At 39.4% G+C, this 22,398-nt stretch overlaps 1 protein-coding gene across 5 annotated transcripts in view; it reads left to right on the top strand.

Moving 5' to 3' along the window:
* Positions 1 to 17,510, top strand: part of tbc1d4 (TBC1 domain family, member 4) — a 59,707-nt gene extending 42,197 nt beyond the window's left edge. For all 5 annotated transcript variants that reach the window (XM_041806463.1, XM_041806461.1, XM_041806466.1 and 2 more), the window contains 4 exons: positions 3,793 to 3,952; positions 4,091 to 4,260; positions 7,219 to 7,395; positions 9,190 to 17,510. In XM_041806463.1, coding sequence (XP_041662397.1) covers positions 3,793 to 3,952; positions 4,091 to 4,260; positions 7,219 to 7,395; positions 9,190 to 9,420 — 738 coding nt within the window. In that variant the 3' untranslated portion in view covers positions 9,421 to 17,510. The remainder of the gene's footprint in view (positions 1 to 3,792; positions 3,953 to 4,090; positions 4,261 to 7,218; positions 7,396 to 9,189) is intronic.
* The last annotated feature ends 4,888 nt before the right edge of the window (positions 17,511 to 22,398 follow it).

Below are 22,398 nucleotides of genomic sequence, written 5' to 3'. Positions count from 1 at the left end.
TAGGTGCAAAGTGTCATCTTTCACCAGATTTTAAATAAAACGCTGTTGAGGAAACAATGCCAAAATGTCTTATGCTGGGATATAAAAAAACTTTAGATAATAATTCATCTTATGTCCCTAAACACCTAGCAGATATACAGACTGTCTCTTTTTTCCTCCCAGATTGTCAAAGTTGACTCAGAACCAAATTGTTAGTGAACAAAAATGTGAACTTTTCAGTGTGTGTTATCAAAACATTTATACTATAATCACCAGAGGTGTGGACTTGAGTCATGCGACTTGGACTCGAGTCAGACTCGGGTCACAATTTTGATGACTTTGGACTCGACTTGACAATATCATCAAAGACTTGCAACTCCACTTGGACTTTGACATCAATGACTCGGGACTTGACTCGGACTTTAGTCCGATGACTTGAAAATACTTGAGATTTTCAGTGAGTTGAGTAAAATGTGCCCCTGTTCAAAGTATTCAGCTAACGCAGTGATACTCAACCCGTGGCTCTCGAGCCACATGTGGCTCTTTAAGTGACCAGTTGCATCTCCTTTAAGGCTTACTTTAAAAAATTCTCCCGAAATCCTCCATAAATATAAGTCCACACAATGAAGACAGACTTTAATTTCCAAATTCAAATGAAAACTTGTATATTATTAACGTCGGATGCGTGCTGGATGGAGGAACGTGCATAAAAGAGCGCAGAGGAAGTCCGCTGGTGGTGCATGTCTTCATTAAGGTAATTCATAGAGGTGTGATAAGCTTCTAATGCTCTCGTTTTATCACATTTCTTCAGTCACTCCCTGCCAATGCTCTCCCATACTCGTATTTGATGATGACTTGACAATGCGCATCATCATCGACGAGCCAAACACACACGGATCACATTTTGAAAAAAATGTAAAATTGAGTAAAACTTGTCCAAATGTGGGTGTTTTATTTGATCTTAAATGTACCAATGATAAATACTGTCAAAAGGGCAGAAACAGAAAAATGAAAGCAACAAACTGGCAGGACAGAACAATCTGTGAGGGGGGAGCTGCAGGTGTGAGGCAGGGCCGGTTTAAGCCATTTGGAGGCCCAGGGCAGAGACCAATATGGGGACCCTCCCCCTTTAGCTAAAAGCAATAATATGAGAGGGAAAAAATAGAAAGCATAACTTTAAGTTAACAGAGTCACAGAACTACAGTAAATGTCCAAATATGAAATATAAATACCCAAACAGACACCCATAATTCATCAGCTCTTTTGTTTATTCACTAGGAGGCAGTCATTGTGTTCACATAACTTGAGGTCTTATAACTTAACACATAACACATAACTTGAGGTTAAGAACTGGTAATAACGCCTTAAACCTAATGTTGACCAGTCAAACATTTTCACTTACAAACACACACAAACCCTATATATCCACTCACACACCTATACATGTACACACACACACTCACATTAGATGAATTAAAATGACTGTACAACGTCTTCAGAAGTTCATTTGTTGTTGCACCGCTTAGCACTGATTATATCCTGAATGCTATGTCAGCCCTCTTTTTCTGTGTGATTAAGTTCTGTCACACTGGTCTTATTTTTTTTAAATAAAACAATTCAAAATGCATTCATTGTATTTGTCAAATTTAGTAGATTGTTACATTGTTAAAATGGCATTTTATTTGGTAAACAGTGCTTATGACTTGTAAGGACTCGAAAATTTCAAGCCTATGACTTCGGACTTGACTCGACTTGTCTTTATTTGAGACTTGACTTGGGATCAAAGACTTGAGACTTGACTTGAGACTTGGGATCAAAGACTTGAGACTGACTTAAGACTTGAAAAGCAATGACTTTCTCCCACCTCTGATAATCACTTCAACTCCAGAAAGGAAGATGTGAAGAACAAGGGAATGGAACAAAGGACAGAAAAAATCTGCTGGATTTTATTGATTAGTTTAATTTGAATGGCTTTCAAAGGTGTGAAAAAGTTTTACAAAGATCATTTAGAAATGTTGGGGTAAATTTTTAATAAAAGTTTTGATTGTAGTTCTAATTCTGACCACAAGAGGGTGAACTGCTCCACTAGAACGTATTCATAAGTGGAAAAGATCACAAAAAGGATTTTTGACTGATTTTTGACTGACATTTAGTCTTTGCATTACACTCACAAGGCAAGTTGCATATACATATATATATATATATATATATTAGATTTATTTTGGCTTTTTTTGTGCCCTAATTTGATAGAGGAGGACAGTGGATAGAGTAGGAAACAGGGACATAAGAGCAGGGAGGGACATGGGAAAGGGCCACAGGCCAGATTCGAACCTGGGCCACCCACGTGGATGGGGTGTGCCACCTGTGCCCCAATAATCAGTATATAATGATAGTAATATGGGAAAATAAAATTTTGTCTCTTTTGTTGATTTTTTTTTATACACTCCTAGACGCCCCCCCACCCCCAACACTTCAGCACTTTTTTCAAATGTTCAGGTACATTTTTATGCATTTATTTTCCATGAAATTGTGTTTTTTTTTGTGAAGTTAAAGAATCCTATCATATTCAGCTACCTTGCTCTCTCATACAACTCTCATCTTGTCTGGGGAAGAGTTCAGCCCACTGAAGATTTGCTTGGTGGAGAATATTCCCTAGAAATAGTTAATAAAAAGATGACGGGTTTAAGCAGCAGCTCTTGAACAAGAGTATACCAAAAATTGCATCTCATCACCCACCTACACACGCAATCAATGACTGTTAATAGAGGAACAAGTAGTTCCCTTAGCATTGTAATGTGTCTCCAATTTCCACAGAAAGTTATTTTCAGAACACAACTTGGGAAAAAATACTTGACCTGAGTGATCTCAGTGGTCAGTATGGCTATGAGCAGACTCCCTATAAGAATACTTTAACTTGTTTATCTGTAGAAATTAATAAAATGTTCTTGCAGACATGCTTATCAGTTACAGCCACAGAACAATTATAAGTCTTTAGATTAAACTAAAGATATTTACCATCAGGTTGTTTTTTACTTGCCTCTCAGGACTACATTTGAATATTACACAACATGTGCCATAAGTTTTCAACCCATTAGTAACAGTTTGAAAGAAACAGGCACATAAATCTGCTGTGTACCTGCTGTGAGAACCTTTATGTGTGTTATTAGTCAGCAAAAAGTCGTCAGATGTCTCCACCTCTTCTTTAAACCACACCTGCTTGTTCACTCCGTGGGCTCCAGTTAAACATCAGCTGACCTCGTCCGGGTTAAAGCATCAGCAGGCGTGGTAATGTTTAATCTACATCAGGTAACGTTTAGCTGAACAGAAGGCATCTTTATTCTGCAGTTTTGTCCTTTATAGAGTCATACAAAGGTTGAAAGAAAAGAGGAATTTGTCAGTGTGTGCAGTCTCAGTAGGAGGAGGTAAAGGTGTTACTTGTCTTCTTTATGACAGTCAGGAAACTGTTAGATTGATTACAGGCTAAGTTTAGCTATGGCTAACTTCTGCTTCTCTTTTCTGTGTTTCTTTGTGTCAGGATTGCTGTAATACTGCATTGTTATAAAGTCAGTAGGGCTTATCAGACTCTTGGCTTTGATGCATGTTTGTACAAGCCTGTAACAAAACACTGGTGACTCTCAAACAGCTCCATGCTTGGGTAAAAGTTCCTCTGCCAGCTTGTAATTATTAGATTGTCTTGTGTTACTTCTTGGATCCTGATTTACAAGTTTGTTCTGGCACAGAATGTTTTGGCCTTGTCTCTCTGTATCATCTGTTTGATTTTTTTTTTTTATGTTTGTGGGCTCTGTCTTCCAGATTCAGATGTACCAGCTCTCCAGACTGTTACACGACTACCACCGCGAGCTCTACAATCACTTTGAGGAGCACGAGATCTGCCCCAGCCTCTACGCAGCTCCGTGGTTCCTTACCCTCTTCGCCTCACAGTTCCCCCTCGGCTTTGTGTCCCGCATCTTTGGTATAATTTTAGAACAAAAACCCCTTAAAGGCTTATCACCAATGGCTATTTATGAAAAAGGATGACGTTTAAATAGTCTTATAACAAATGTAGCTTCAAGAAAAATAAAAAATGTGCCTGTTTTATGTTTCTTTGCAGATTTTGTATTCATCCAAGGCACTGATGTGATCTTCAAAGTGGCCCTCTGTCTGCTGAGCAGCCATGAGAAGGAGATAGTGGAGTGTGACAGCTTTGAGAGCATCGTGGACTATCTAAAAACTACAATACCAACCCTCACTCCCACACAGATGGAGCAGACTATTGCAAAGGTACAACAGGAAGTTATAGAAGTACAAAATATTTCTCTAAGTTGCCAGAAAATAATTCAAACACTGACATTTAAGAAAGGCTATGCAGCTTTATTTATAGAGCACAATTCATACATACAGCAGTTTTCAAAGACAAAAACAAGGTTTTTAAAAGGGCATCAAAAACAGGAAACAGAGAAAAAACAAAACATTAAAGCATTGAATTTGACATTAAAATGTTGGATGAATGATAAAGACATAAATTATTGTTTTTTGCAACATCATCTTCATCCTATCTTTCTAAAATAAAGTTTAAAATATCTGTACTTTGAGAACTTCCCCACTTTTTAAAAGCTCAGAATATGTTTGTTTATTCTTGTCTAGTGCTTTTATGTTCAAGGTTTGAACATGTGCTTGAAATCCTTGAAAATGCTCAGATGTTTCATAGAGTTTGAATTTGCTTGAATTTTTCATTATATGCCTCTGATGATTAAAATAGCTACCTTAATGAATCATCAAATCATGGATTTGCCAGACTCCATCTCTGTTATCAGGCAAATCCAGCTTGAAAAGCCCCAATCTAGAGCGTTTCTGCTGAACCAAACACTGGTTGGACCAATCGGTGTCATTTAAGGAGAATGAGGTGGTAACTATGGACGGGTTTAGTAACTCAAAGCTGTTTGCAATGGCTACCACCTGTGCAGTGATCAGCTTGGATGTAGCCCTAGAGTGCCATCAGCTTTATAGGAATTGGTTCACACTTTTGCATGAAATAAAGAATTAAAACAACGCTAAAAGCTTTTCATGATGGGAAAGATGATTTTCACTTTTCTGCCGACCTAATTCGGCATGATTTTGTGAGAGGTATGGGAGGAAAGGGTTAGTTGTTGTGGATGGTTGTATATAATTGCAGCTAATGGAGGGATTAGCTTGGACTTAGCCACAGTGGAGGTTTTGTCAGAACTGGGAAAACATTTCTGTAATAAAACAAGGGCAAAGAGCATAACTGAAAGCTTTTCATTACAGAAAAGATGTTTTTACTCTTCTTCCGGCCAGCTTTGGTAGGGGTTTGCGATTGTTACAGATGGGGTTTTCCAGTGTATCCAATTCTTTCCAAGATATTAGCTCAGATGTAGCTGTAGGAAAGTAAAATTTTAATCGTAATTAGGCCTGGGTGATATGCCTTAAAAATCATATCACTGTATTTATCTTGCCTTTGTTGGTAATGGTATTATGTTGCGGTATTACAAAAATAAAAAAAAATAATGCTTGTATATCCAGATTCAAGAGTTATAAACCCCTTCTCCCCTTAAAACAAGGCTTTGATGGCCTACTCAATTTATGTCTTACCATAGAGCCCAGAATATTTTCTTGTTTTTATTTAAGCTTCTCTAGGTTTACTTCTGTCTAACTGTGCTCCAAGTTTTTCCATTTCATTCTCTATTCTGATGCGTTCACAATCAAAGCGTTTCAGAAAAACAACAGCCACCAACTTTCATTGTGAAGAGCTTGACAGAAGTAGTGTGTTTAGCATTGATTTAGTTTAGCTTTAGCTGCTGTACCGGCGAGTTTTTCCAGCTAGTTTACAGCAGCTTTTCTGACCTCATTTAAAATCGCAGCCTGGATCTTTGACTCACCGTGGACTTATAAAGGAAGTCATAATTTAAAAACACACCGTTAAAAAGTTGTTTAATTCGTTGCAAGATGAATAGCTGTAGCGCTGGGCTCTAGACATACTGAGACCAGCCAAAGCAGCACTTAGATTGTGTTAAAGCCCCAGGCAGGCTGACAGAGATGGCACACTGACTTAGTAGCGGTACAGCGATCAAACTTTGCGAGGAAAGAACACGTGTTTTTTCTGTTAACCGTGTTTAGTTTCAATGGCAAGAGTGTGTGACGTTTGGTTTGCTATCTGCCTACATGTATTGCTAGGGCTAAACGTGCTAGTGACTGGACACAGTCATCACAAATAACTCCCACTGTCAGCTGTGGGAACAGATATGCCTCGTGCATGCATCACAGCACAACGTAGGCATCTAAACGGATGATGAAGATGATGAAGGTGTTGCAAAAATCCATTCCATGGCAGAAATTTTACTGGTGACAGTACAAATATTTGTTTACCACCCACCACTAATTGTAACTGTACCACTTTTCATTTTTTTTAAAAAGGGAAAGGCTTTTCTTAGCAGAATATGATATTGCATGTCTCCTGAGTGGCCTTGGCATAAAATCTATCCATTAACAATCTATGGCAGCACCTGTCAGCACAAGAGAAATGCATGCGTACGTCACTTTGTCTTGTTGCTCTGATTGGCCCCTCATGAATATGACAGACAGAGCATTCCTCCAGTCACCTTCCAAGAATCTTTTGAAAAGTCCTGCCCTTTGTAAACACTTCTATGGGAGCTTTTCCAGATGAGTGAGACATATATCCATGCAATAAATATATGAAACAGTTGATCTGGCGTGTCAGGTTATTGCTGAATAGTTTGCTCACCAAATACAGAAACATTATAAGTTTGAAGTTGTTTCACATAAAACAATCATGAAATAGGCTTATTGGTAAATAATGTTAGGAAAACTGTTTTCGGATCTGTTTCTGAGCTTTACCTTTACATTGCTACTTTATATATGAGTGAACTGTCAGTTGATTGAATCACTTTCTATTGCCATGTACATTTTCACATACAAGAAATTTGACTCAATGCTTAAGAGGTGAATAAAAATATTAAAAGGCTAGAAACTTAAATAGATTATTATAAAAAAGATAGTAGCACAATGAAACTATATAGTACAATATAAATTGTACAGATGTACAGGTGCACTGGTGATTAGGTTATAGAGCAATTTTCTAAAGGATATAGCACACACTGAAACAGATGAGAGAAAGTCCTATGTGTGCTAATGTGACACATAAAGTCTATATAAACCTGCATTATAATTTGATGTATTCTGTCTCCCTGTGTTGTTTTCCAGGTGATGGAGATGGACATCTCAAAGCAGCTGCATGCATATGAGGTGGAGTACCACGTCCTGCAGGACGAGATGTTAGATTCAGGGCCGCTGCCTGATGACTCTGATCGACTCGACAAAGTAGAGAAGACAAATGCTCAGTTGAAGAAACAAAACATGGACCTGCTGGAAAAACTACAGGTAAGAAATGCAAGAATCACACTTAGGCTTAACGCCAACACATCCCCAGTCTCTACCACTTAGGCCTGTGCCTATGTTTTGTATGTTTTGTATGTTTATGTCCATGAGTAGGGTGTCCCATTTCCTGTTGGGTGGGGTGAAGTGATGAGGGTACACAAGCCCCTTAAAACAGAGATTCTCCAGAGGCACACCTCCAGCTGAGTGATATGGGAAATCTCTGGTAATGCTGTCTGATTCATCATCTAGATTTTCCATTACAACTAAGTCTAATATCTCAATTTAATAAGGTTTCATTATGGTAATGCATCATGTTTTTTTTTGTTTGTTTTTTTAATTTCAAACAGGCATTCTAAAACGTCCCTCAATGTAGAAATATCTTGTATCGTGTCACATCTGTTTACATAAATTCTGTTGACAAATGTTGATGACATTTTAGGAGCTTGAAGGGTCCCATTTCATAGGGGAAGATTTCACCACTACTCTTTGTAGCTCCATTTCAAGGACCAAGGGGCACTTATACAAGTGGCAGATGTAAAAGTTAGAAATGGGACTAAACCTAAGGGATTAACAACTAACCTGATTGGTTCAGTCCAAATGAACTTGAAACCATCCGCCAAGTTGGTTTGGTTTGTTTGCGCTGGTGTAAAGTCTTCAACCAAACTGATGCTCACCATAGAACAAAGGTGAATCTTTGTCTACTTTCATTCAGACTCTGACCTCGATCCGACCTAAATCTGCAGGAAGCATTGCGCTTTTCATGATAAACCAGAGGAATCTGTGTCAAAAACCACAGGCAGACCTGAAGAACCTCAGAAACAATTGTGCAAGTGTCTTTTTTGCCCCCCTCCGATCAGGCTTTCTTTATGAGAAATATTCAAAAGTAGTGAACATCCAGTAAACACCCACATGATTTTACTTATTTATCTAAGATTTACTTGAGACCCAGAATTATTAATCTCATGTGTATTTATCTTCGGTTAGTTACAGTGTTACATACCCTGTAGTCTGTATGTGTATTCATGAATTACAAAAAATTTGGACCAGTAAAAAGCATTTTCCTTGCTCATCACACATTTTGGTCCGCTTATAAATGCCCCCATGTCAACACAGACCACAAGTGACATAATTTTGAAACAACGTAAAAAAACTTGTCCATGATTCAGACCAGATCAACTGAACTAGAGGTATGAAAACTCCTTCAGACTTGATCAGTCTAACCCTCTCTCAGAGACTTAATATAACTGCTGCTTATTGTTGATATTTCATATTCTATTTTTAAAACCATGAATCAGTTTTAGAATTTACTTGTAAAAGTTCAAGGTATTAGAGGTTTAATTCTGTCTTTTTAATGGCTGATGAAAAGATTAGTCATGTTGGTCAGTGATCTGCTGACAGTTCCTAAGAGTGCCTGTAGATGGCACTAACACACAGGTTAAAACAGAGTAAATATGACTGCAAGACAAAGGGGACTGAATGTAGTTTCCCACATACATAAAGCATTTTTGATCTGTAGTTTGTGTTAGGACTGGTAATCACATCTGATAGTGCTGGATAAAAAAAAGAAATGTATAAATTGATTTAAACTTGATTAATGGGGTTTAATGAGGAAGAGTTATGCTTGAGTATACTTTTGTTTACATCCTGTGCTCTGTTTCTGAGTCATACATCTTCTGACTTCTGTCTGAGTTTGGAAATGTTCTGTTTCTGTTCTTTGGGTTAAAAGTGTCTTTATCCAAACTTGTGTTTTTGCATCATACTCTGTGTTCACTGAGGTATCACCTTTGTTTCCGCCAGGCTGCACGGCAGAAGATCCAGACGCTAGAGACAAGTGTGGAGACCTTCCTTTCTCGGGAGAGCAAACTGAAGCACATGATCCGCACTCTGGAGCAGGAGAGGGCAGCGTACCAGAAGACCATTGAACGCATGCGCTCATGCCTTCCCCCCGACGCCCTGACAGATGTGGAGATGACCCAGATCAAAACAGGACCCAATGGGAAAGCCAAAACTGCAGCCAAGAAGCCCTGATGGTGACCAGGGTGCTGGCTGGAAGCACAGGCACAGACTGAAGTGAACAAATGGAGACTGCTGAGCCCACACAGCCATTGTTCTCCTCCTGCACAAGAGAAGCAGAGCTCTGTAAATGCCTGATGTCTGGCCTTGAGACTGTATGGGAAATATCTATGTGATATTTGTCAGCGTATAATAGAGTTGTGGGAGGATGTTTTCAGTTATATTAGCAAACAGACTGCTCTATGAGTGCATCACAGCTGCTGCTGTGTCTCATCTGTTTTGCTGCTGGTTTAAAGGTGAGACCAGGATACGAGCCTGTCCTCCTTATTCAGATCTTTTTGAAAATCACAGGAATTTTTCTAGATTGACACAAAAAGTGTCTGCCTGCTTTTGCCTTGAAGTATTTACTACCACAAAGGCAGTGTAAAGAAGGTGCCTGCTGGCAAACAATCGTCTGGACCTCAGGTTCAACTAAAAGCCATTAAGAGTTTGTATGATCCTGGAGTTGACCCCATTGTTTCACTTGTTTTTGAACTCATTTCAGGCATGGAAACTATGCCTCTGAGTAATCACAGTGCTTTGTTATTTCCTTTTGTTTACTTGAATTTTTTTTGTGAATGTAATTTCCCTCCAACGAACGTTAAAATCACATTCTGTTTTTCACAACAGAGACATCTCGGCGCTCACCTGCTGGCTTTAAAATTCTGCCGACACATTATCTCGCAGCTCTGCCTTCACATGAGAGATCTTTCGTTCTTGCAATTGCTGTTGCGGTTTTTCAAAGAAGGAAGTATTTCTTCCAAAGCTCAGGCAGGATGTGAGGTCGTCTGCCTTTTCAGCTTCCTGTGTGATTGACCACGGCGTCGCCTTGCTTTAGCCGAGTTCACACCCCACAGGAGACAGACAGACAAAAAAAACAAATAAAACAAAAAAAAAAAAACGGCTGAAGGTGGAAGCTGATCTGAATGTACATCACATCCTTTTCTTCTGAAAGTCTGTACTGCTTTATTTTGTCCACCAAACTTAAAACTAGGGGTTTCCTCAAACAAGGAGAGACATACTTTAATCTGACTGGTCAGATTTTGCCCTTACTCAACTAATTGTCAGAAGTCTTTTTGCACTCATTGATTCATATGATCATGGGCAACATAAGAGATAAACCAAATAAGTAAACTATTTGTCTTACAAACTTTACATGAAAGTATTTTAAATCACCCATTTAGTCTGTTTTATGGTGACCTTTTAACAGGATAATAGCTATTTACAAGGTTCATATTTTAGCCTTAAGGCTACTTAACCATATTAAATAGTCAGCCATGTTGCTTGTGGTCAGATGGGATGGCAAAACCTGTTGACAAAACATATATTTTCCTTTTTCTGGATCATCTTTAACATGTCTAAACTGCCTACCTGATGCCAGATAGACCTTCACATATCCACAGCATGGGCTATATTTCACATCCATGGTGTTTGGAAAAGGCATAACCTAAAAATAAAACTCTCAAGGGTGACTAAACCAGTCGTTTGTCTGTCACATTCATAACAGGTACATTAGAGTGTGTAGTAAACTGCATAAAGCAAGCTCCATAAGCTGTTATCATTGTTTACTATCAGTGGAGCCAGTTGGTAAATCAAACTCTTCTGAAACTGTATCAACCTTGCAAAGCAGATGGATTTACGAGACTCCATGTATGCCTCAGGCAAATCCATCTTGCAAATTCCAAGCTACAATGGATGTACCAGACCAAAAAAAAAAACCAAACAAACAGCCGATCAGTCACAGCATTTCAGGAGAAAGAGAAGGTAGCTACGGCTGGAGTTTAGTTGTACTTTGAGCTGATAACTTCGGCTGCCACTGGACTAGCAGTTAGTTCTGATGTAGCTATGTTATAGTGGCAGTTTCATCAGATCTGGACCACAGTCCTTTATGCAATAAAGAGGAAAAAAGGCACTGAAAACTTTTCATGACAGAAAAGATGTTTTCGCCCTTAAATCAGACCTCAATCATATTTGCAAGAGCAAAGGAGAGAAGACGGCTACTCTCACCGACCATTCACCTGAGAAGCCATGTATCTCCAAAAGGAAGCACTATAATTAGCTGGCACAATGTATTTCCAGCTTTAGTGTTTTTTTAATTCAACTTTACTCATAAACAGTCTGGTAGTTACATTCATAAAAAACACATTGCAAACATTAGGGACTAAGAAACATTTCATAAATAGTACAGAGAACATCTCAGAGGTCCAATCCAGGATTAGCTTATGTATATAGCCATTTTAGAAGAGGTTACATGAATAGTGGCCTGCTTTGGCTTTAGCTAAATCTGACATAGCTAGCAACTACCTACGCAATTAACGTTACATACATAAGCCGTAGTCGCTGAGTTAGCTTTAGCAATGTGAGCTTTAGCAAACATAACCAAGTAAATAATGTATATACGTAGCTTATGTAGCTGCTTTGAAAACGTTAGCTTTGTAGCTCTGTATGCTACTTTATCTTCGTAGCTCACGCAGCTAAGGTAGCTACATTGCTAGAATGTTTTCATGGCAGATAAGCTTTGCCTGTAAGTGGGCTATTTACTCTGCTTATTACATTTTTTTAATCTGGTTTTGCCCGTCAGGTTTTTGACTTTTAACTTTTTGTATCCTAACCCTTACTTTTACTCTAAATGGAAGTTTAATCCAATTTTGTTTCAAAGGTTTATTATGTATTTCCGTTCTGAGATACACAGCGTCTCAGATGACTGGTCTGTGAGAGTGGTGGTCAAAAATGAACAGACTGCAGACAGACTGTCTTGAAGCAAAGCTTCTTTTGGCAGAAAAGATGTTAGTTCCCATTTTAGGATCGAAAAACTCAGCTTTTCACAAATTGCTGCTGCACTAGCCTGTAGAACTCGGGTTAGTACAGGAGCTGCGCATGTTTACCACCTCATTTTGTCTTGTCGTCTGATTGGCCCATAATGAACGTGACAGACAGAATTTTCCTTCAGTCACCTTCTGAAGATTTTTTGTAAAAAGTCCTGCCCTTCACAAATGCTTTATATGGGAGGATTCCCAGATGAATATGAAAAATATCCATGCAATAGATATATATGAAACAGTCCGTCTGGTGTGCCAAGTTAAAATGGGATGGGAAAAGAGCAGAAATATCTCCACCAAGAAAAGCTTTTAGTGCTTTCTTTGAATAAAGAAATGTTGTTTAGCTCTGATAAAACTGCCACTATAGCTACATCCATGCTAATCTCTTCGACAGCATCAACTGGCTGCCAGAGGGCCCCATCAAGCCCCTTAGAGATTACTAAATTCAGAAAATATGAAGCAGAAAAAATGTTACAAAGTATTTAGGGTATCTTCTTTTTTTTTTTTTAAATAAATCTCTACAACTATTAAATCAAAATCGTACTAGATGCAGCTATTTGCCTGGCACAAGCCTAATCAAACTTTATACTGGGATAGATTAATAAGGAAACACAGAATCATCACATTATCATCAGCATCTGTTTGTTAAAGAGACATAACCCTGACTGGGGCTGTTCAGAAAAACAAAACAAAAAACCTTGATAGCATCAGGAGGATGAATCCAATCCAACCATTGCTTTGAGCATTGTTGCTTGAAAATATACGACTTAATAAACGGGACATTTTTGAGTATGTCAAAGTCAAAATTTATTGTTTTTTTAAAACTTGAATTTTTTTTTCTTGTATATTTACAATTTTTAAAATTAAAAAAAAGAAACCCGAGTTTCATGTCTTTTTAATCAATACTTGCAATCAAAAATTCCAAGTTTTTTGTTCTTGAAAATTAATGGATCCTTTTTATTTTGTGTTTTTTAGGGGCCCTTATACATCTTTGTACTTTCAAACAAATGGTCCCATTTCAACTATTTAGTGTCACCCCTACTTGTAATATCTTCCTTTTCTGTCATCCTCAAAGGTGCATCTACAAGCAGATTTCAGGACAACACATATCTCCATTTGCAATGCTGTGGTCACGATTTAATGTTTGCAGTGAAACTGTTGAGGCGAGCAGAGAGTTTCCTTGTGAGTGGAATCTCTCCTGGTACTTGTGTGAACAGTGTCTGTACATACAAGCTGTGCAGAGACGTGTCAGGCTGTATGGACAGACAGTTCAAATGAGTGTAAAGTGTGTCCCTGGCTCTCTCCTTACTTCTGTTTTGTCCCACCTCCGTGTCTGACTCACCATCACCGGTTCAGATCAAAACAGAAAAGTCTTGGTCCTGGCTCAGCTTTTATGAAACCCTTACATTAAAACCAAGGTGATGTCTATATGATGGAGAAAGTACTTACTGAAAGGTGCTGTCAGTCTTCCTGTCCTTGGTGACATCGAAGTTTTTATTCTCAAACTGAAGTCATGGCAGACTTAAGTATACAATGCAAATGTGCTGTATTTGCATACAGCAAGCACTTTTCCTACTTGACTTAGCTATACAGGAACTAGTGTATAACATCAATGGGTTGTTTAAAAAAAAATAAAAACACGGTCAGTGTCAATGTTCTTGTAGTTTCTGGGGTCAAAGTGATAGTTTGGTATTTTAAAAGTGGGGTTGTCTGAGTTAATTCAAGAAGAAAATGTACAGCATTCACCACTGGAGATTTCAGTCATCATGCTCCCCTTTTAAAGGTGACAAATCATAAAAAATCTGCTTTCTAGTATTTTTACAAATATATTTTGGTATTTGGAGAATCTACCAACCCTTAAAATTTGACAAAATCTGACCCCAATCCTTTGTTCATGGTCAGCCAATGTCTGAAAACACAAAATTTCACCGTCTGTTCAGTGTCTGTGCTCACTGTGACGCCACAGTCATCCATCCATTATCTACACCGCATATCCCCTTCAGGAACCTGGGGGACTGGAAGCATCCCAGTCATAACTGTGCAAGAGGCTGGGTTCACCCTGGACTAATTTCCACTCAGTTACAGCCCAGACATATTGAGACAAACAAATAGTCACACTCACACTTACATATACAGGCAATTTAGAGCCACAAACCAACCTTATGAGCAGGTCTTTGGACTATGGGAGGAACCCATAGTACTTAGAGAACCTATGCATAAACCTAACTGGGTTTTTGACCAGAAACCTACTTAGTGTGAGGCAACAGCACTAACCCCTGGGCTGCTTCAGCCCACATCACCATTAGCTTTCAATCAGGAACACTCTTGTCATACATTGAAACATTTAATGTAAAATGGGTATACAGTTTTACTTTCCAGAGAAGGCTCCAGTGAGCACATTGCTAGAAACTCCCATATGGATAGATGCATTATTGACAATTTATATTGAATACAATGAAATTAGTTCAGAAGCAATTAATCCACAGTCGAATGAAACTGAAAAAATGGGTGCAACAAGCTTTATGCTATTAAGGAGGAGGCTGGGGTGGAGGAGGTGAAGCTTTGCCAGCAGCAGCGTGGAGCTTCAGCATTGATGCAAGCTGGGATTAGTGAAAAAGGAGTTGTATTTAAATGGACAGCCAGGTTGAGAGAAAGAGCTGTGATTGGCTGTGAAAGCTGGGAAGCAATCATTGGAATCAGTTGGCTGATCATGGCTCCATATATGACTTGGTGCCTGAATAAACTCACGATAAGCTTGATTATGATATCCACTGTTCACCTGGTATCTCCACCCAGGGCCATGGTACCACACAGCCATATTGTACTGATAGTGATACACAGCAAAGCAACTTTTCTGAGAAAAGCTGTTTGGATCTGGTTAATACAGTGTCGAAACCTCCTCTAGTGTGTCATCCATGCTAAATTTTTTTTTCACCAAAGCACAACACAAATGTTTCATTTAGACCACAGGAGACAGTGTTCAAAGGTAGAAAACACAGCTTCCAGAAGAGACTGACTTCAGTGCCAACACATAGCAAACTGTGCCACTATTTAGCAAATTTTACTAAAACCCAAGATAAGCAGGCATGGTAGTTGTGTTTTTCATTGAAAACAGATTCACGCTGCTTTCCTGCGAGCAAGCCACTTTGTTTAAGCGTACTTCAGTATTGATATTTTTGATTTATATTTTTGTCCCTCCTTCAACCTCCTGAGACACAACAAGTACATATGAGAACATCACATTTTTGCTTTCCTTCAGGATAATAATGAACTCTATAATGATTTTTGAGATATTTGTCTGGAATTTCCATAGAAGATAAAGCAATTTGCTTGGAATGTTGGGGAAAATTTTCTGGAATTTTAATGATATTTTGTTTGGATATTTTGGAGTTATTTTGAAATTTTTAAGTACTTTCATGGGAATTTAATCAGAATTTTTGGGTGTAATTTCCTTTGATTTTTTTTACGAGTATCTATAGAAATGTTAGTGAATTTGCATTGTAATTTGGAGGTATCTATCTGGAAATTTTTCATGGATTTTGGGGGGATTTATTCATAAATTTTTGGGATTTCCATCAGAAATATGGGTCGAATTTGCTTTTAAATTTTGGGGAACTTGCTTAAAAATTTTCAGGAGTTGTAGTTGGAATTTTTGGGTAAATCTTTTTATTCAAATCTTTAGGCTTTTTAGAGAGTCACTGAGACGTTTGGTTAATGTTTGAAGATTGTTATAAATGAGACTTTTTAAAAAGATGTTTAAGAATTTTAACAGTTTTTTTGGTTATGTCTTGGAAATTTTAAGGAATTTAAGGGGACTTCTTTATGTTTTAGAACTCTCCAATAATTTCAATTTGAACTTCAAGTGGAAAAATATATTCTTTGTTTTGCTTGGGTTCTCTCTGGGTACTCCAGCTTCTTCTGACCACCATAGACATGGTCAGTAGGTTAATTGGTGACTTGAAATTGGCGGTAGGTTTGAGCTTGCCTGGTTATTTATTTCAATATGTCAGCCTATATAACAGCAGAGATAGGCTCCAGCCCCCTGCAAACCCAGATGGGATAAGTAGTGTAGAAAATGAATGGATGGATGGGATACATGCTCATATGATCAGCGTTGGTACTAGCCTTTCTGCTAACAAGTGTCTTTTTATGGCCTGGATCAGATTCGATTTTGGGGCTGTAGTTGTGATCAATTAAGCAAGCCAATTCCCTCCTTTTATTCTCCTGTCTTTTTTGGCATTGTGACTCCATTGAAGGCCCTGGCATGGTAATAAATATTCCAAAATTGCTGACCAAACAGTTAAGTCCAATAGAGCGGCCCACAACATTTATTGCCCAAAAAAGACTATGGGATAGGCTGCATATTTACTGAAGCAGCAATATATTACAGTTGCATTGTTGCTTCACTGATAAAGTGTGAGAATCTAATAAAAAAAATACATTATTTCTTTATTATTAAAATGGACCATGATTTTGCTGACCTTCACAGGCTCTTGCATAGGACTGCCATAGGATTGGCAGCCTTGTTGTAAGGTATCTCATTCAACCCCATTTCCAAAAATACAGAACTATCTCTTTAAATTGTTACGTTTTGGAACAAATGTCTTAAATATTTACCTCCTAACAGCAGGGATACTTTGAACTGTGCGAAGCAAAACATATCAACCAATTCAAATATGTGACAATGTTTTAAAGGATACAGCCCTCCTCACTCCTGTCGTGCATCTTTTTGCCTGCATTTTCTGCATTTACAGTGTTTGTGCTTCACATAAGTAGTCAATCAAACCAAAGATGTGGCTGATTTAAAAAAAAATGTGAATGAAAAATGATTTATTTCATCCAAAATGCTGTTGTATAAATACATCATGTTTTAATGTGCTAACTATTTTGTCACTACATGTGTGTTTGGCATCTTTAAGGTCTTTTGTCAAATAAAAGCTTGGCAAGATGCCAAATAGGGAATTAAAGAATAATGACAGACTGGCTCACTCAGCTCTTATCTTAATCATCTGTGCCAAAAGGTAATTAAAGCCTTGTTGCCTTTTTCTTGGATGAGACCATCTTTTCAGTATCATACTGGTGGTCAGCGAAGGATCTTTAATGTACATCGGTCCTCAATGAGCTTTTATCACTGTGTTGTAACAGACAAGTTTTATTAAAGCAGGGTTGTTTTCTGTTTAAATGAGGGCTAAACAAAAAGTGAAGAAACTATCAAAAATGTCTTCAATAAATCTCACTTTTGTCTTGTTTTGGATCTTGTCTTCTCTGTTCACTGCACTCTCATAAAGAAATCATGTTCCCTCAATATTGTACAAGGTGGCGGGTCAAGCGCAGGGTGTAGCCTCAAGCCTTAATGGTCTATGAGTAGACATATTGTTACATTTAAAGACAGCTTTACAGAAATCTATTTAAGAGCTGTGCTTTTGTTAACGCCTTGGGTAACGAGGACTACAGGTGTTCAGAAAGGGGAAAAAAAGAAAGCTATAAAATTAACTGCTTACATCAGTATCAGTACAATTCATCTGAAGGAACACGTCTGAGTTAGCTATAGGGAAAAGAATATCTCTGCATGTTTGACAGAGCAATTGAGCTTCAGTTTATTGACAAAAATTGAAAAAATCAGTAGAACTCATACTCTGACGTAGGTCTGTAAATCCCAACCAGGTAGCAAGTCAGCAAAGTTATTGAGTTTCTTGGAGTAACAGAAGAATTGAAGTATCCATCTGGTGATGACAGACACAAACTATTACTGATGTCTATTTATGGCCTACTAAAGCAAAAGTGACCAATAGCCACATGTCTTATTAGTCTTTTCTTGCAGCTTGCTGAAACTGCCTTGTTTCATCCACATTTTCCATGGCACAGATTCTTCATAGATCGTGAAAGAATGCAGGATACTATTTTTGTTCAATAAGCACTAAGTATAAATTTACAGGACAGTCCAGCTCGATACATGTCGAAGGGGAGCTGGCAGGATCAAATATCCACCCAATTAACAGTAATTTATTTAACTAATATTAATAAAAGATAAATGTGTAATGTCTCTGGTGATTAGACTCCATCATACTGGCTACATGTACTTTAAGCGGCAGTGAGGCTAACAGCAGGAACAGGATACCCCTCTATGGAGTCCAGACACTGGTGGTGGTGCTGATGAGGGATACGGGATCAAATGAAAAGTAAACTTCTGGAGCTTAACCGGGAAATCAGAAGAGGAGGAGGCTGAAGTATGCAGGTTGAAATGAGCAGAAGACCTGTGAGGATCTGGACTAGATGCTGATAAAGTAAAAGGAGGTGGCTGGGGCGGAGGAAGTTTCAAGCATCCACACTGTACGACAGGCTGACTGCAGGAAAAAGGATGACAGATTTAAAATATGACAGGTGCATGAGGGTTGGTCAAATGAAGTTGTGGCAGAATCAGATTTTCTTTGTATTTTGGAGAGTTGAATGCCCGTAATCAGCTGATCACCAGAGCAGGATGAGAGAAAGAATGGGAGAGAGGAGAGATTTAAGCGAGTTGTGACTAATGAATAAAGCCTGATTTATACTTCTGGGTGGCATCATTATCGCAGCACCATCGTTGATCATTCAAAGTTCTGCATCGAGGGAATGCGTCGCTCTGCAATTCACCGCCATGCAGGTCGGTGTGGCTGTGTGTATGTGTGTGTGGTTTTAAAAGGGGTCACATCCAAATCCTTGTTTATCTTCCGGTCACAGTAAACAATGGCAACCGAGGTGGAGCGGGTGTGTTTGGAGTTGGAGCTCATCGATATCGACGAACAAATTCTTTTGTTGCAAATGTTGAAGCGCAGGTGACAGGGAAGACGTTTGCGGACTTTAAAAATGGCGGTGTTGCAGGAAGAAAGACCAGAAAAAGCAACTGCCAGAAAATTATGTTTTGAGCAGACCAATCACAGCCCTTGCGGTCCGCATCGCTGTGACGCGTAGTTAGGATTTTTTTGAGGTGCGCTTCAGGCTACAGCATAGGGGTCCTTGTCGACGCAGAGGGCTGCATGTAGCTACGCCGTCGATGGGACGTAAACAGTAAATGGGTGTGGCCTCAGCTCAGTCAACCGACACGCCCACACCATCCTAGTGCAGATTTTACTGTCTCAGTTTTCATAATTTGAAGTGGAATTTTATACACTTACAGATGTTTTTCATGTCTGAAATTTTGTCTGGTGGTTCATAGCACAGCGGCCTGTCATACAACAAACTTAAAGAAGAGATTTTCTTTATCACTTTACAGGGACTTTAATGCCCATCTGACTGGGCTTTAGGTGCAGCCATCCTCCAATCCTTTTGTTTCCTCTTTAATATGAACATAAACCACAGTGAGAGTCCTGAAAGAGCTCCAACAGTCAGGGAGGGGCTTTGAGAGATAGCAGCCATAACACCAGTCATTGTTTTCCTAGGAGGGTCTTACCGAGAAAGGACTGTTGAGTGTTGCTCTGATCAGCCTCTGCCAAGCCTGGAGCCTGTCACACATAAGACACACAAATGACCGCCAACCAGGAGCCTATCACACGCTAAACAAAAGGGGCCACATTCCTTACGTATTCCCACACGAGGTTACATCCTGCAGCAGGGGAAGAGTGGGATGCTGGGAAATCCACTGGGGGAACGGCTGAGAACGACACTTCCTCTGCCGAAGGTCTTATCAGCTCTGTTTGTGTTTTTTCTCTCTGTCTTCGTCTTCGCTGTCTTCATCTTTCAATCCATCTCTACCTCCCACTCTGCAAGCTTCCCTGCTCTCCTGATCTGTCCCATTGGAATTGAGAGGCATGATTTTGAAGCTTTGGTATAATATTTACTGTATTTTGGAGCTGCAGGACAAACTACAGTGTAGAAATGCAGATTTCTAGGCAGTGAGTGACAGAAAGAGGCAGAACACAAGTCAACAGGAAAAAAAACAATGTTTTTGTGTATGCCTTGGCGTTAGGCTGTGGTCGCAGCAGAGAGGGAAGACAGTGTGAGCCGGTTTCAATAAAGGAGTGAAGGGGTAGACGACAGAGAGTGGAGGAGGAGTAGGAGGAGGGAGAAGGTTAGAAAGGGTCCTCCTGCCTTATATGGGAATTTATACTGCTCCTCTTGTGGCACGGTCTAAAAGCTGGAGATGTTTCAGTGGAAAACAGTGCGCTACACTATAACAGTGTGCGGAAATCCATGCAACAGTTCAACTTTTTACTTTGCAACTCAAATCAATACCGTGGTTCAAAAAGGCAAAGACGCAAACGTTACACAACTTGCAGAAATACACCAGAAATGTACAGTACATACAGGTTTTAGAGGCAGTAATGTTGAGTTGCTGAATTTGGATGATAGCGATATGGATGTAACGGAGGGAGGGGAACATCTGGAGGGTTGGAGGAAGGGACTCAGGTGGGATCAGTCTAGCCCTATGAGAGTAATCATCCCCCCTGAGGCCGAACACACACATATGCAGACACATTTCACCACATCTTGTAGTTTTAGCTGCGCCTTGATTCCTCTCTGCAGATATGCCGGCTGCTCCTTCAAAGCTTCTTCTCTACTTTCCTTCACTAAAGCTATGAAATAAACTCTACAGTACAGCAGCCTTGGGTTCCAATCAGCTATCCACTCGGTACAGGCATGCAACTCACACCGTACCACTGCGGTGACATGTTTTAGTTAGCATGGTGACAGATTTGCTTCCTGCAGAGTGCTTTTCTCTCTCTGTACCTGTCATGGATGTAGCTGCCAGAGGGGCTTACTGTAAATGGCCAGAGCTGGGAAAGGCAGAAGGAATAAGGAACTGGGCAATAATGAAGCCACAGAAGAAACACAGAACTAAACACACACCTACACACTCCTCATATTCCCATGACTACAGCCGTCCATCCCTTTGGTTGCTTCCATCGAGAGCAGGTATCCACAATTTCTGCCTGCAGAATCTTGTGATTAATGACACGCCTGTCATGTCTAAACCACCTTCATCTTCTTCCTGACGAGAGACGCGCTTCCCCTTCCACACCTCAACTCCCCCCCCCCCCAGCAGTATGGCAGATACGCTACCCACAATCCCCTGGGGCCAGCTGCAGAACATAGTGGGGAGTATTGCCCAGATTCAATACCTCATTCATCTGTGCAGCCTCTGGAGGGCTGGAAAACACACTCACTTTCCTTTTACATTGAGATTACAAATATGTGAATGTACTGAGCTAACCCCGACAAGATGATAGTGTGATCATCTGTCATGAATTCCTGATTTTACATGTGTTTTGTCCTTCAAATCTTTGCACTATCCCTACAAAAATTCTGTACGTATAAAACAAAAATTTCGTATACAAGTTTTCAAATTCACTCTACTAGACACAGGAGCCAGGAGGGGTGCTGTAATGTTATGTTCACACCAAATGCAACCTACTGCCTATTTGCATGTATCTGAATGCATGACCGTTGACTCACTTAATTTTTCAAAATTCAATTTGATTAACTCACTCCATTACACATCAAATTGCATGTATGCCAGTGCCCACAATATGTAAGAGGGGAGAGGCTGCCTTCTCTCACATCCCGCATTTTAGTCACGTGTCAACAAACATGGCTGAGCTTCACTACATTGACAGGATTGCTTCTTTGTGACTGTGACTAAGTGACGGACGAACGTTTCCTAAGGTTGCCTTAGGACTCCTCCCTTTCTTCCTCCTGTGCCGTTTGTGAAATATGTCACCGGTGGATCTCAATGCTGATAGGCCATCCCATTTCAGATTTTTCAACTCACACAAACAAGCGAATGAAGCAAACGGTGCATTTAACAAGGCCCAAATTCTTCTCATCAAATGCTACGAATTTGTGATGCACATTGCATGAATTGAGTGATTAATTTGCACAATTCATGCCCCATTTTTGCATCGTTTGTGCTGCATATTAGTTGCATTCGTACCACATATTTGCTGTGTTCATGCCACCCGAGGCAAACTTGCAGCTTTACATTGACTTGACATATAATTAACTTACACAAATGATTTCATTTGTGTCTGTTGTGAACACATCATAAGTGTCTGCTGGTTTGCAAATTCTAGACTTTGGCCTCTAGTTAGATAACTTCTCTAGTACTCTTGGTTTTACAAGGTCTTTGACGAGAGACTTAATACATCCAACAGTCCCTAAC

This window comes from Cheilinus undulatus, linkage group 15 (genome assembly GCF_018320785.1).
Source record: "Cheilinus undulatus linkage group 15, ASM1832078v1, whole genome shotgun sequence".
Taxonomy (NCBI): Eukaryota; Metazoa; Chordata; class Actinopteri; order Labriformes; family Labridae; genus Cheilinus; species Cheilinus undulatus.
The sequence above is the reverse complement of the archived record's forward strand: the minus strand, read 5'-3'. Positions and strand labels throughout refer to the sequence as shown.